This window comes from Desmodus rotundus, chromosome 8 (genome assembly GCF_022682495.2).
Source record: "Desmodus rotundus isolate HL8 chromosome 8, HLdesRot8A.1, whole genome shotgun sequence".
Lineage (NCBI taxonomy): Eukaryota > Metazoa > Chordata > Mammalia > Chiroptera > Phyllostomidae > Desmodus > Desmodus rotundus.
In genome coordinates, this window is record NC_071394.1 from 99033925 (window position 1) to 99050191 (window position 16267).

At 43.8% G+C, this 16267-nt stretch overlaps 1 protein-coding gene across 1 annotated transcript in view; it reads right to left on the reverse strand.

Moving 5' to 3' along the window:
• GRK7 (G protein-coupled receptor kinase 7) overlaps window positions 1-3848 on the reverse strand; it is a 32764-nt gene extending 28916 nt beyond the window's left edge. Inside the window, 4 exon segments of the mRNA XM_053929259.1 lie at window positions 1037-1316; window positions 1318-1472; window positions 1474-1653; window positions 3816-3848. Coding sequence (XP_053785234.1) covers window positions 1037-1316; window positions 1318-1472; window positions 1474-1653; window positions 3816-3848 — 648 coding nt within the window.
• Between the last annotated feature and the right edge of the window lie 12419 nt (window positions 3849-16267).

A 16267-nucleotide genomic window follows, 5' to 3' on the forward strand; every position in this document is an offset into this window, starting at 1 on the left:
CTGGTTCTTCAAAACGTTAAACACATGGCCCAGCAATTCCACTCCTAGACACACGTGAGAGAGACATGCAAGTAGGTATGGGGATGCACTCTTGTGCACGGATGTTCACAGTGGGGCTGTTCACAGGAGCCAGGGGGTGGAAACAACCCGAGTGTCCACCACAGGTGAAGGGGTACCTGAAATGTAGTACACCCGTACAATAGCGTATTATTCAGCCTTAAAAAAGGGGGGATGCATGCTACAACAGGAACAAACCTCCGAAAATTATGCCCAGTGAAAGAAGCCAGACACAAAAGGTCACATGTCGTATGGCTCCACTTATGTGAGACATCAGACTAGGCAAGTCCAGGGAGAGAGACAGCCGGCCAGCTGTTGCCAGGGTCGGGGAGGAAGGGAATGGCGAGTAACTGTTAATGGGTACAGGGGTGACGGAATTATCTTGTAACTAGGTAGAGGTGAAGGTTATACAGCATCGTAATGAATGAAATGCTTTTGAATTGTACACTTTAAAATGGTTAATGTTTAATTTTACGTTATGGGATTTTACCTCAAAAATGGTTAATGGTTAATGTTAATGTTATGTGAATTTTACCTCAAGACTTTTTTCTACTTAAAAAAAGAAAGAGCTGAGCACAGCAGTGGTGCAAAATGAATTCCCAGCTTTACCTTAGATGAGGGTGTTCTCAGGTACCTGCGGCTTTTCTCAAATCACCTCTGTTACCTCCTCTAAGGGGAGAGGGAGCTCCCCACCGAACATCGCTATCATTCTCCAAAATGTCCAGGACCTTTCGGTGGCTCCTGGTGTGGACCCCAAGATAAAGACTCTTGGCCAACTCCACATTTTGCTTGTCTTTCCTGTGCTGTTCTCATTTTATTCCACATGGTCGTGAGAATGAAGAGATGAGAGCAAGCTGGGAATCCTCCACAGGTGGCACTGAAATTAGTTTTAAGGAAGTTCCCTAGAATTTTTATTTTAAGGCAAAAACACCCCTTTTATGCTGTATCCTTCAATTCCCCACCTGGCTGTTCTAGATACTTATGTCCCCAAAACCACCTTTCCCAGCACCCCAACTCTGTCCGGCACCGGCTGCCTCTCAAAGCCTGTCCGCTGCGGAAACTTGCCGTAATCCCGGGAGGGCTGGTTCTGCAAGAAGGCCACGGCCTCAGCCTTGGCCAGTGTCACCAGGGCGGCTCACTCTTCCTCAGTGGTGGCTGCTTGGCACCTGGTGGCCCGAGTTGGGCTGAGGAAGGGGTGTGGGTGTCCCGGGGGAATGGCAGCCCCACCAGTGCCCACCGGTGCCTGAAGCATGCTGCCCTAGGGGGACCCTCCTCGCGAGCTACCAGCTCTGCACCTGCTCTAGGAAGGCCGTGGCCTCCTGGGACGGGGACACCGTGGCTAGGAAGTCCTGGAAGAAGCAGTGACTGATGGGCTGCTGCTCGTACCGGCTGTCGAAGTCTGGAGGCAGCGCCTGGCAGGGGCAGCGCCTGGCGGAGCCTGGCACAGCTCTGCCGCCCGGGCAGCACTGGGCTCCCGCGGCACTGCTGCCGCTCCGTGCTGTGGCACTCTGAGGTCTTCCGGGCCTGCTGGTGAGCCCCACTCAGGTGTCCAGGCCCCCCGTGTCCACCGTGGCTGGGGTGCCAGCTGGCTGGTTTCTTCTCCAAGGTTCAGTAACTCCCAGGGGATTTACAGAAAGGCCTCTGGCCTGCAGCTGGGGCTGGGCGTGGGGAGGGGGGTGCACAGAAAGAGGTTTGTCTCGGAAGCTTTGCTGGCTGCATATAGCTGGTCAGGGAAGGGCACATCACAGGTCACCTCCTGTCCCCTGAGGCAGCGGCAGCCTGAAACACCTGCAGGGGCTCCGCATCATCACTCCGCCTTTCTCCACACACACAGCTACCTGCTCCCTGAACACACAGCTACCAATTTCCACAGGAAGGGCGTTGGAATGAGGTGGTGCACTTTGTGTTGCTGAGAGTAGTTTTAAACGGTTCTCATTTTATATGTTTCCTAGCAGGCTCAAGCTCTGCACACCCCCAGCCATGACAGGTCAGGAAGAGGAGCTGGGAGAAGATGGAGAAATTTTCCTCCTGGTTCCTAGCGGCCTGAAGCAGAGCAGCTTACCGAAGAGGGTGCTCTGAACCTCAGAGTCCTGAGACCTGCCCCAAGTGGTCCCTGGGGGCCCAAGTGGTGGCCATCAGAGTGGGCTGTGGCTCGCCCGCAGCCCCACCCTGCACTCTGAGTGGTCTGTAGAGATTGTCCAGCCATGGGTTTCTTAGTTCTTAGGAGTCTGTGACCTAAAGTACTGGGTTAAAAGGGGGCCTCACCTTAACCCCAAATGTCCCATGAAGTGACACAGCCGAAAATCACACCACCCACACCTGTGGTCGAGACTGTTCCCCGGGCACAATTTGAACGTGAAGAAACCGTGTGCTGAGACCTAGAGCAGCGAAGCTTCAGGGTGGCCCCCCGACATCCTTGCCCACACTCCCTCCCGGAGCCCGGAAACTTCTCTCCACCGAGATCACTCAGAGCCACCCCAGACCACGACCTCACAAAGAACAGAAACTGGTTTAGACAGAGATCAGGCTAAGAACCTCTGCTCCAAAAATAACACTTGTGTCCTACAGGAAAGTATACTCAGGCCTTTTCCTCACAAAGAAAGGCTAAGGCAGCTTGAAAACAAAGTCATTCAGTATTATGCCAGAGTGTTTAAAAGAGGAGAGAGACAGAGAGAGAGGAGGAGGAGGAGGAGGAGGGGAAAAAAGCTGGTCAGTCTTTTTCCAAACAAACAACCTCTAGCACACGCTCTGTCAAAACATCGCAGTGACCGCCTCGGTCTGCGTGGCAGAGCCTGCGGACCGTCCCCCAGAGCAGATACACACTTGGCCTCAGCTACCAAGAATTATGTAATGAACTCGTGGGTGCCCTTTGGCTCTGCACCGCTGTGCTAGAAACCGTCGCCCCAATGGTAGGGATGAGTGCTCAGCGCGGCGACCACTGCTCGGGACCGTGCCGCGGGCTCTGGGACCCACACAAGAAGCCCTGCTCCGTTTTTTGTTCTTGCCGTGTCATCCCAGGTCCATACTTCCAAGTAGTACAAATCAGTCTGAGAATTCTCCTGAGGAGGAAATGCCTTCTCCCAGCGTTCTGTTTTTTAATCATCACCCGAGGATATGTTTATTGATTTTAGAGAGGAAAGGGGAGAGAGAGCGAGAGCGAGAGAGAGAGAGAGAGAGAGAGAGAGAGAGAGAGAGAGAGAGAGAAACATCAATGTGAGAGAGAAACGCCAATCGGTTGCTTCCCATATGCGACCTGACTGGGGATCGAACCCGCAACATTTTGAGATGACGCTCCAAACAACCCAGCCTCCTAGCCAGGGCCTCAGGGTTCTGATGAATTCAATGGTAGTCCAACAAAGCAGAACTTTGAGAAATGGTAGAATTGTCATCACATAGGTATTTAACCTTGTCACTGAAAAAAGTATCCTTTCCACTGATGAATATTTATGCTACGAACTGCTTGATTCCACTCACATGAATCTTTTCTTTTATCCCAGTTCTGTTCAATAGATACGTGGAAAACCACATATGGAATTCAAGATTTTCTAGTAGCCACATGAAAAAGGCGAATAGAAGTAAGTGAAATTACCTTTAACAATATATTTTATTTCACCCAATACATGCAAACTATTATTATTTCAACATGTAATTGATATAAAAGTTGCTAATGGGATATTTCACAGCCTTTTTTGTGTGTGTGTATTCTGAGTTTTCGGAATCTGCTTTGTATGTTACCCTTACCACACATCTCAACTCACACCAGCCACATTTCCGATGCTCAGCAGCCGCATGTGGCCAGTGCACCTTATCAAACAGCACACACTTAACCCTTCTTTTCGTTGCTCTATTATTCATAAATAAGAGGAAATTCTTCTTATTTTTGTTTTCTAATTAGTAATAGCACAGACCATCTTGGGGGGGGGACCCATTCTCACCCTGGCTGGTGAGGCTCAGTGGACTGAGTGCCAGACTGCAAGTCTAAGGGTTGCCAGTTTGATTCCCAGTCAGAGCACATACCTGAGTTGCAGGCCAGGTCCCCAGTAGGGGGCGCACAAGAGGCAACCACACAATGATGTTTCCTTCTCTTTCTCCCTCCCTTCCCCTCTCTAAAAATAAATAAATACAATCTTAAAAAAATTCTCATAGTAATTAAAAATTACCTAACTGATGAAAACACAATTTATATAACACTTGAACACAAAATTTAGATGTTATAAAATGATTATTTATTGCCTTCTAGAAATTGTAAGCAGAGTATCATCATTTTCTAAATTTTACCCATGAGATCTATTTAAAATGGAACACTTTATGTGATTGGTAACAATTAGGGTTCAGGTCCCAACTGAAAGAAACAGTAATTGTAGATCTAATTAAAAAACAATACTGGATTCTTATCTTAGAAGCAGAGTGAAGTGCTGGGCACATTCAGGATTCCCTGCACCAATGGAGAAAAGTACCAGAAATCTTGCAATGGAGATGTGGCCCAATGGCTACAAGAACTAACTTTAATACTGCTTGTAAAGCTGAATCCTGTCTCTAGCAAGTCCTAGCTGTGTGCTCTTCAGCAAGTTACTTACCTTCTCTGAGGCCTAGTCTCATTAACTGAAAACAGAAATAATAACTGTTGACTCTTGAGTAAGTTCTTGAGGGAAGTCAATGCCAACTAGTGCCTGGCACAAAGAAGTCATATAATAGTATTAGATTTTAAATGATGACTATCAATCACCAAAACCTGATTCAAAAGTATGCTTTTCTGATATGCAGATTGGAGGCCAGAGAGGCTTAAGCAATGTGGAAGAGGTTGGGTTCCTCTGTCCAGTGTCCACCCAGCACAGGGCAGCCAAGTCAGAGTTTCACGTGAGCATGGGAAGCTGTGGGCTCTGGTGGAGCTGGATGACAGCTTACTCAACATGCGAGATTTCTGACAACAAACTATTGCAACCAAATGATTTACCATATTCCGCCCCCCAAAAGATTAAACTCTCGTGTGAAAAGAGCAGATATTTTATTTTAAAAGAATCAACTTTGATGATAGGAGAAAACAACAAAAATGTTTTCATATCTTTTATGACTAATTTTGTAATCTAGAGGGAAAAAATGCTCTTTATCCGGGTCTTCCATGGCATTTTGCATCATGTGGTTTAAAGCATTATTTATGCCACACATGCCCTTAAAATTTAAAATGCTCAGATGTCACTCAGCATTTGAAACACAAAGAACTTGAGGAACTTTAGCACTGGGCAGTCAGAGAGAGGAGGAGGACTCTGCACTGAGGTCTGAGAAGGCAAAGCCAGAGAAGTGAGGCAAAGCCAGGAACTGGGCGCCACAAAGGCCAAAGAGAGAGCGGCCAGCTACATGGAGCCCTGCTGAGGTGGAGGAGATAAGGGCAAAGAAACGATGACTGCCCGGGCACGACAGAAATCACGGCATCCTGAGGACGATAGCTCTGGCAGCGTCGTGGGGTGTAGGCCTGGCTGGAGTGGGATGAGAGGGGAAGATAAAAAAGTGCAGATTGCAGCAGCAGAAGTCTGGCTGTGAAGAGAAGGAGAGATTAGCCGTGGGGAGCTGGGGGAGGGGGAAAGAATTAGTGGTGGCATGTGAAAGGCTGATGGAAGGATCTGGTGTAGAGGGCAAGGTTACAATGTGAGAATTCAGGCATAAGATTCCTGAGAAGCCAGCAGGAGTTCAAAGCACGGGTGGAGGGTTTTAGGCTGACGGGGCAGCTCTCCAGTCATAACAAGAAGTAGGGTGGGGGTGCCAGGGTTCCTGTGCATTCACTCCATGTAGCACCCTAACTGCGATACCACGTGGTTAAGGGCCATCCTAGAGGTAGGCACCGAAATCCAATGGGAGCACTGAAAATGGAGCAGTGACTTTTCTAGCGTTTCTTTTTTGTCTTTAAAATCCCTTAATGAAAGGAACTTTCCTGATTATTGGGAAGGACACTCTTTTCCAGAACCTTAGGGATTTCCTGTTTCTGATGGAAAATGAGAGAGACATGCTATAGAAATGACAGCTAGCCTATTTTTAATTATTGTAAGCATGTGTTCACGGCCTCTCTCTCTTTAAGTATTTCCTTAGCTCAAACTCAAGTTCCACGGAGATAGGATGATCTTTTTAAAAACAAATCCAGTGATATTAGTCTGCCAAGCATTTTCTTCTTAACTTCAAACATTATCCAGCAGTCATAGACTCAGAGTTCAATATAATGTATATAACTTTAGGGTTGACCTGTCCTAGCTCCTACTGTATAAGAAAATGGATACCAGAAGAAAAAAAAAGTGCCAGGGTTGGACTAGGAACTTGGGGTCCCACTCTGCCCCTGAAGCCCAGAAAAGCTGTGGGTCAGAAGAGTCCAGTCTGGATTCGAAGAAGCTGGGGTTGTGTTTCAAAATTGTTCTTGGGCTTTAATTCCTGTCAAAATGGCAAATTTTCTAGTTATAAGGCAGGCATGGTGTCACAGTTATAACACTGTGCATCTAATTCAGCTCTGTTTTGATTGATAATGAAACAATTATCGTGGATCTAAAGGAAAAATCCTTTGTCAACAGAAATCCTGACCTCCCTTAAAAGCCACACCAAGAATAGACAGTGAAAAATTTTGCTTGGAGGCTACATAACATAGAAGAATTTGGAAATGCTTTAACAGGGATAAAAGAATCTGCAGACCTATTAAAAGTTTCTTGTTTTTATCATAAATTAAATTCATAAACATCAAAACTTAAGATCCATAATCTGGCACAACATAAACACCCTCCCCTCTAAGCAAGACTCCAGTTGTTGTAACGGTGACTACACACCCGTAAACGGAGAATATGCTTCTTGAGCAAGGAGCCCCAATAGCTGAGAGAGAAAATTAAGTAACTGCTATATTTGAAGAAAATACAAAATGCTTCCTGACTAGAGGCTCAATTTGGAAATGAATTATGGCAGACATACAAAAGAAAATGAATTGCATGTGTTCATATAATGAGAAGTTTAAAATCTATTAAACAGCTTTCTGGAAAGTAAGACATTTTATTGAAGAAGACTAAAACATTATTAGAGAAGGCCAAGCAATACAATGCTAACAATAGCAACAACAAAGCAAAACAAAGCCCACAAAGCACAGATTTTGATGTGTGGGGAAAATTTGGAAATTAGTTGTAAAAGTTCTAGTGGTTATAATGGAGAACGAAAGAAGGGGAGCCCTGGCCAGTGTGGCTCAGCTGGTTGGAGCATCGTCCCATAGCCAAAAGGTTGCAGGTTCGATTACCGGTCAGGACAGATATAATCCCCAGTCCAGGCACATGTGGGAGGCAACCAATTGATGTTTCTCTCTTACATTGATGTTCCTCTCTCTCTCTCTCAAAAGCAATGAAAGAAAAAAGTCCTTGAGTGAGGATAAAAACTAAATAAAAAGAAAGAAAAGAAAGAAGGGGATAAAAATCAAAGTTATTTTTAGTAGAACACAAAAGACTATTCTGGAATGGAAAAGTATTAAGTGCTTGCTATAAATTTGGTAAGTCTGCTTCCAAAATTTTTTCTTTTTTCATATTCAGTGAAGAATAAAAATAATTGAGAGTTGGAAGAATAAGGAAATTATAAGGAAAGTGAACACGTTCAACATCAGATCACAGCTAAATGTCCACTGGTGGGGTGAAGGGAGTTACGTTGGTCAAAAAATATTTTAAACTATATAAACACAGTCAAGTTTAATAAGCGGTAGTAATGTTAGGGCCATTTGGTAACAGCAAATGCTATGAAAGCCTTTTCTGTACAGAGCGGGGAAGGTGACAGAGGCTGGACTCTGACAGGGGTTACGCTAAAGAAAACCTGATTCAGTTGGTGAGGGTTAAACACCTCACACCTGATCTTGCATTGCAAGTAATGAACTTGATGTATGAAAGGGAATTAGTAAGCCTAGAATTAAGTGCTAAAATCCATACAATTCTTTTGGCATGACTTTCAATTGTCTTTTCAGTTTATTCATTCATCCCACAAAGAAAAAAAAGCAAGCAAGAGAGAAAGAGAGAGGAAGAGCTTATTATGTCAGGCATTGTTCTGGGCACTGGGAGTGTAACAGTAAACAAAACAGGCAAAATCCGTGTCTTTAGGGAGATGACCGTTTAGCCTTTTAGTGGACGAGACTGTCAATAAACACAATAAGGAAAATGTTTATTAAATTGTGGTATTATAAACCACCTCCAAGCTACATAACCTAAAATAATGATGTACTATTTCCCATAATGCTATGCTTGATTGTGCAGCTCTTTGCTGGGCTGACTCATGGGGCTGCATTCCGGGCTGCCTGTAGAGGGCTGAGCTCAGCAGGGAGAGATGGGGTGCCACAGCAATTCCTCGCTGAGGACTGCTACGATTGGATGGGCGTTTTACCAGGACTGTAGACTGAAGGGGGCTAGGGTGAAACTAGAAAACTCAGTCTGGAGCCGAGGTCAGTGGAGGGGGTCAGCAGGTTTGCTTAAGAGTTGAATGTTGGGTGTGGCAGAAAGAAAAAACAAGACTGACTGCAAGTTTTGGGGCCCGAGTCACTGGAAGGATGAATTTCCCGTATTTCAGTTGGAAGTCTTCTGGGAGAGCAGGTTGTGGGAATCAGCAAAAACTCAGTCTCGTGCCTGTTCAACTTGAACTGCTGGTGAGATGTCCGAATGCAGCTGTTAAGTAGCTGGCTGGATCTATGGGGCTGGAGCCCGGGGGAGATGCCTGGGCTGGAGATCGAATCCGCAACCTTGGCAAATCGTGATGATGCTCCAACCGACTGAGATACCTGGCCAGGACCCAGATGAATTTCGAAATCACCAAGAATTACCCAAACAGCGGTGACAGAGTGCAGAGCCAGCATCTTCACAGGGCGAAGGGTTGCGACCGTGGGGCCACAAAAAGACGGTAGTGAGTGGTGGTCTAATGATGTGAGAGTCAAAGCTGGGTGTTTCTACGGGGAGACAGGAGCGAAGAGAAATGAAGACATCTTGCCCATTGCCAGGCCCAGTGGTCTGGGAGTGAAGAGGGGTTGGAGAAAAAGCAGTGTTCTAGGGGAGAACCAGGTGTGAGAAGAAAAAGAAGGGAATTTACCAAGAAGGGGAGGATGGAGGAGATACTGTTGGTGTAAAGGTCAGAGGAGGAGTTTCCAAAGCTGGGGAGGAGAGTGAGAGGGGGAGTAAAGGAAAATGTAAAGAATGAGTTGGGATTAGACTGAAGGGAAACAAGGTGAGCCGGGAAGTCTGCCGTTCTTGTGTGGTCTGACCTAACTGGATACGGAGGCAGGGTTAGGCTGATGGTCTCCGGCAGATGGTGGGCAGACTATGAGGGCTGGGGCAGGGAGGGGTGCTGGCCTATAGCGGGAACACAGGGTGCTGGAGCTCCCAGTGGATCCCCTGGACCACTGAGTTGTGGGAGGTCTTATGCGAGCACATGGGCCCCTCCCACCTGGTCCTTGTGGGTAGAGGTGGCAGAGGGTTGGTCTGAGCTGAGCTGGGAGGACCTGGGGCATTTTCGTGGTTTGATGATGGGTTTGAGGGCTGTGGGTGGGACTCCTTTTACTTTACATTCATGTAAGGGTCTAACAGCAGGGCTGCGGAGTTGGGAGGACTTCAGCACTCCGAAGTTTTATTAAGTGTCTGGATGTCCACACAGGACCTCAGTTCTGGGCCATCTGTCCGACAGAAACCCAACACTAGAGGCTTAGTGCTGTGAAGGGCTTTTAAAAGCATATGGGCCCAAGTCCATATCTTTGATCCTTAAGATTTAGACTCCCTGTTGGAAAAGTTATGAATTAATGTTGCCAGAGTTCAGAGTTCGTGGAGGAGCTTCAGGCTACACTACAATTTCGCCTTGTAGTTGGAGGGCTGCTCCAAGCCTTTGTACATTTAAAATCCTGGAAAATGTTCTAGAAGAGAGTTGGAATGAATAACATTTTCCCTTTAAAAGAGTCACCTCTTCCATGACTTATTTCTTCTACATTTTGATAAACTTCTTGAAAACGTAGCACTTCTAATGAACTCCAAAGGAGCTTTCTCAGATTACCTCCACAGGGGACCAGAACAAGACGAGAAACACAATCATTTTGATTTGCGTGCTTTCTTGAGGAGTTGAACTATAAGACAAATGGAACAACCATTAACAAACCATTAATGCATTTTCTTGTGTTTTCCACTTAGTAGCGAGTGTAAAATGGTGTTGGTTGTGATCTTAAATAATAATATCCATCTCTCCTTTTAAAAAATTTCAGATTTTTACTTAGAATAAACTATACAGATCTGAAGTGCTCAGCCGGACAAGCTTTGACAAACGTGTGCACACCTGTCGCTGTCCCGATATCAGTGTGTAGAACATCTGCCTCTCCCCCAGAGCTCTCTGCTCCCCCTGCCAGGGCGCAGAAGCCATCGCCCCTCTACACCCCCATGGAGAGGCGAGCGTTCCTCTGGTTTTTATCCATTCGTTTTGCCTGTTCCTGAGTTTCACATAGACAAAATCATATTGTTAAGTTCTCTTTTATTCCTGGATTCTTTTGTTCCACATAGTGTTCTGAGATTCATCCATGTTATAGTTATCAGTAGTCTGTTCTTTTTTTTTTTTACTGCTGAGTAAGTAGCATTCTGTTCTATGAATATACCACTATTCTTCTGTTGATAGACATTAGGGGTGTTTCCAGTTTGCGGCTATTATACATATGAAAAAAGCAGCTTTGAATAGTCATCTATGTCTTTTTGTGGGCGTGTGTTTTCATTTCTCTTAGGCAAATACCTAGGATAGAATTGCTGGGTCATGGGTAGATGGAGAGTTAACTTTCTACAATACTGCCTTGCTGTTTGCCAGAGCGGCTGTTCCGTGTTTCCTTCCCACCAGCAATCTGTGAGAATTCCAGGCCCTCCACGTCTTCGCCAAGACTTGTGTTTTTAACCTCTTCACCTTGAGCTAGTCTAGGGGATGTGCAGGTGTATTTCACTGTGGCTTGAACTTGCATTTCTGATGAGGGCTGTTAGGCACCCTTTCATACGCTGTTTGTTTGTTTGTCTTCTTTTGTGAGTATCTTTGCCATCCTGCTGCCCCATGTCCAGCTCTCCAATTAAGCTTCTGTTGAGAATGTAGCCACGCCAGGCGGTACTCTGTTGACTGACTGTATTCTCGAATACAGAAGCCGAATGTTGTACGGATGTTGAGGCAACAATGGCCGAAATAAGATAGGTAAGAGCCTCAGATTTAGATCTTTCCAAACAGTTTCCGTTTCTCAGGACAATTACAGATGCAATCGTTTCACTACCAAAAGGCTCCGTGTGCTGCGTCAGTTCAGTTTCAAAATATAAAGAACAAGTCCTCTGTTACGTCTGTATAAAACTAGCATTGGGGAACACATCGAAAAGTAGATCGACATACTATATAACATGCTATTTTTTATGTTATATTTTTGAGACAAGGACCAACCAGGTTTGTGTCATAAAGGACCTGTGCTAAAGGTCCATTTAAATTTTTTGCATTACAAGTCAGCATATTAAGAAATACAAACACAAAGATGTCATTTCAGAGATAAGATGATCTTTTCTGATTCTGAGCATTTATGGAAAGAAAGCACATGTAGCAGCAACTTCTCAACTAGTAACAATTGTTCACTGTTACTTGATATAGCTGTGGCTCCCGTGATGCCTAACGTCTGACAGAATGTACCTTAGAAGGTATGATCTATAATAGTAACACTGTCCCACAGAGCTCCCTTTTATAACGGAAACATCCTATTCTGCGACAGCCAATGCAGACGCCGCTCTCCACCTGTGACTACTGAGCTTTGAAAGTTTGCTGCTATATCTGAGGGACTGAAATTTAAATTTTATTTTAATTAATTAAATTAACATGTAAATAGCCATATACTGCTAGTGACGACACTATTGGATAGTATAGATCTATACCCTTCAAGAAAGAAATGATTTTAAATGTTATTTTTTCCCTTAAGAGGGTCTTTTTGCTGGTGGGCAGTCCTCCTTCTCCCCTTGTCTTATGTAGAAGGCTACAACCAGGCAGGGATGAGGGTACATAGAATGGAGACAGAACTGAAGGCCAGGTAGGCCAGGCAAGGATTGGAAGCAACGTGAACAGCCTATTTCAAGGAGACACACCTCCTCGCCCCAGAAATGCTATGGAGCACATACACACCAAATATTGTTAAGTAAAATGGAAGCGGGTTTTCACAATGTGACCAAGAAGTGGTCCTTGTCATCGCTATGCGAGAGTGTGGTCTGTCCTTCTACTGCCCAGAGCACTGTGTCTTTTAGAAAATTCACTACACTTATGTTTTGCAATTCTGTTGTAAATCGAACATTCCCTAGCAGAGCCTGCACTCTCTGAAGATAAAAAATGTGTTAGTATTCAAATTTTTCTAGTATTATGGCAGTGCGTCATATAGAGTAGGCAAGCAATAAATAATAAATTTTATTATAAATGTTATAATTTGTATAAAACTAGAAAAAGCAGAGCAGAAGTTAGCACAGCAAAGGTTAATTAACAATGAAAGCCTAAAAGTCAGCCCGAAAGAGGTTGATGACGATTATATTACACCAGCCACACAAAGCTTGTTTGATGCTACAGATTTTTTTGGATTTATAAAGTCACACCCTGGGTGGTCTGGTAAGAATTGTGATTATCCTATTACACTAAAATTTTGGTACAAATAATTTAGTTGTGTTTTTAAAAATAAGCTTCAATAACTTACATAACTTTAATGTTTACATAGTAGGTATCTCTTCAGAGGCTAGGACAGAACACAAATGCCACAGAGCACTTCATCTGTGCTGAAGCAGTTCCCAAGTTTTTAACTGTGACTTTCATCTAGGCAGCTTTTCCTGACTCTCATGCCTGCCTGTGTTAATACACACACACTTTTTGGGGAACCCCTGTGGGGGAGCCCATTGTCGCTCGTGGGTATGTGTTTTTCACATGTGAGATGTGTTGGGGTTGTTAAAAAAAAGGGGGGTTGGTTAAAAACCACTCTCCTAAAAACCCATGTTGACAGTTCCTCACTGGTCGTGGGCACCCACAAACATCGTGATTCTCACAAGGAGCATCACTGCAAACGATATGCTTTTTTTGAAGGCCATTCCCTAATTAAGGCAGAGATTAGCTGTGCCAGTAGTGATCTGTGATAATGGCTAACATTTATCCAGTGCTTGTTATGTTTCAGGCACTATTCTAGGCAGTTAACATGTATTAATTCATGAAATCTTCATAGCAACTCTATGAGGTAGCTACTAGTGTTATTTCCATCTCAGTTGAGGAAATGGGCACAGAGAAGTTAAGGATCTGGTGCGAGATCACACAGGTAGTAAATGAAGGAGTCAAGATTCCAAGCCAGGCTGAGTGACTCCGGAAGCGTAGTCTTATCTGCTGTGTTACACCACAGCCACCCTCCCCGAGGGAGAGCTTGCTTGCAGCCAACGTAAGAAAAGCAGGTACCGTTCTAATCACTGACTTGGTTTTACCAAGCACACGGACAAGAGAAAGCAGCAGATTGCTTGCAAAGCTTACTCCTGCTCTGAAAGGCTATGAACATAAAAACTGAGGGCTGTAAAAAAACTTTTAAATTTTCTAAACCATATAGATATCACCAAAACTAAGTGCTCAAAAATGCACCTCCATATTCATATCTGTAAGATCCAATGAAATGTTTCCACTAAGATTAAGATGGAATACCTAAAGTTAAAATGAAAGCTCAGCATCTACAATTTTTTTTCTTGATTGAAAATCTGAAAATTATGTTGAGCAAATGATCAGAAAAAAAATGTAACAGGCAAGTCATTAAAGCCTCATTGCCATCCTTCACAGAAGCTCACGATGCTACAAGCAATCTGACATGTTTACAGTGAACTTTGTCTTACAAAATTCTTAAGAACAGTTAGGAGTGCTTTAGCCCATAATTAAAAATACATTATTTTTAAAGTGTCACTTCTATTGAAGGAGCTTCCAAAAATGAATAACAACAGTGGCACTTAAGCACATACTGGAAAGCGTTTGCAGTTTTACATGTGTGTTAATAATTCATTTAGTCTTCAATCCTCAAAATGACCTCATAAGACAGACATTGTTACTTATATTGTACACAAGGAAACTCAGGTATGGAGAGATGAAATAACTTGCTCAAGGTCACACAAATAAATGGTGGCGCTAGGATCCAAGTCCAAGTATCCTGGCTCCAGAGTATCCGACACTGAGTATCAAAACGCAGGGCAGATACTGCTCCTGTAAAACGCATTTCATTGAGCGAACCCTAACAGAAATGGAATGATGTAAAGATGGCAAAAGAGGAACTTCCCTGCAAGTATTTCTTATGCATTTGAGTATATCAAATGTTCAATATAAAATAGCTTAAAATTTAAAATTATTTGTACTTTAATTCCAATTTTGCTTAGATCCACATTAGTAATATTTTTCCTTTAAATATATTTTTTAAACAAAGGCTTACTAAAGTAAACATGAAGTTTTTCTAACTTTCTTGTCAGAGCATTTCCTAACATCAGCCCTTGGCAATAACTTAAAAAAGCAATACAGCATTTTTAAAATAGTTCCTTTTCTTATCAGATGTCTATTAAACTTCTGAAGCAACACTTACATTTTTTTTTTTCTGATCGTAATGGCTTCTACATTAGCTTCAGTTAAATGAAACAATTTTGAGCTTACCCTTCAGGCCAGGAGGCTGCCAAGAGAACATTCACCAAGCTCCTGTGTCCTAGGTATTATTAGAAACTAACTTAAAACGTTGCTCACCTGTGGAGGAGCGCATGAATCAGCAGGATTTGGTTCTCTGAACTGTCCTTTTTAGGGTAACAGCTACTCAAAAATCTGCACCCTTTATACTTTTCACAGGATTTATTTTGTGCGTGTCATTTTAGGATACTTCTCAGAGACCGTGGCACAAAGTATGCGCGTTAATTGCCCGTACAAGCACTTACATCGGTGCTGCCACAGAAGCCAGAATTCTAAAGCGGATGTTTTGGAAGTGTGCTCTGAGTGGCACGAAGACTGATGGCACCACTGGCAAGCTGGCGGATGGGGGCCAGGGAAGTTCAATGTCTTACAACGTATGGGACAATCTCACACGATGAAACATAGTTCAGCATTCTGTGTGACTTTTTAAAAAAGATTTTATTTTTAGAGGGAGGGGAAGGGAGTAAGAGAGGGAGGGAAACAGCGATGTGCAAGAGAAACATCATCGCCACCCACAACCCAGGCATGTGCCCTGACCAGGAAGGAATGCAACTGGCTACCCTTTCAGTTTGCAGGATGACGCCCAACCCGCTAGCCACACGTCAGGGCCCCGGGTGACTTTTAAATGTCCTTTCATGTAGCAGAAAAATGAGCTTATGATTATCTAAACCTAGGACCTAATTTCTTTTTATATAGTATGAACATGAAATATTTTTTTAATCCTCATTCAAGGACACGCTTATTGATTGTAGAGAGGGGGAGGGAGAGAAACCTCAGTTGGTTGCCTCTCGTATGCGCCCTAATTGGGCACCAAAGCTGCAACCTAGGCACATGCCCTGACTGGAAATGAACCCATGACCTTTCAGTGTACGGGATGACGCTCCAACCGAACCACAATGCCCAGAGCACAAAGTACTTTTCTGCATAGTTTTAAAATTCATTAGTTTCCGAATATGCAACTAACATGTAAATCAAGATTATACATTGTTTTGTTCAGAACTTTACTATGCATGACCCCCCATTTTTGGGAAAAAGTTTTACTATGGAAATGTCATGTTTCTGAGTTACAACAGTCGACAGGCAGTGATCGCATCCACATCCGCAGTCTTCTGATGTAATTCCACCCCAGCACTCACATACTGAAATGCAAATGATTACAAATCACTTTCCTCTCATTTCTATTCTATATTACAATTCAATTGTTATATACATTTTAATTATGGGTGGAGACAGTAACTTCACTTCAGAATAGTAAAGGGGACATTTTTTAGGAAAAGGGAGTAATTGGTTTCATGGGGTCAAGTTACTCAGGTGCCAGCTGTAATACACAGCAACTTGCAAAGATGGAAAACTAAATAGTTCAAGATGACAAATGTGCTCCCAATACACTAGTAAAATAAAATTCAACACTGTTTAAGCAAATGTTAAGAAAAACCTGTTCAGTGCTTAACTTCTGCGTTGGAACTCCTAATATCACAGCTGTTCTTCGGGCTGACACTTTCAGATGGCTGTACAGATGAGT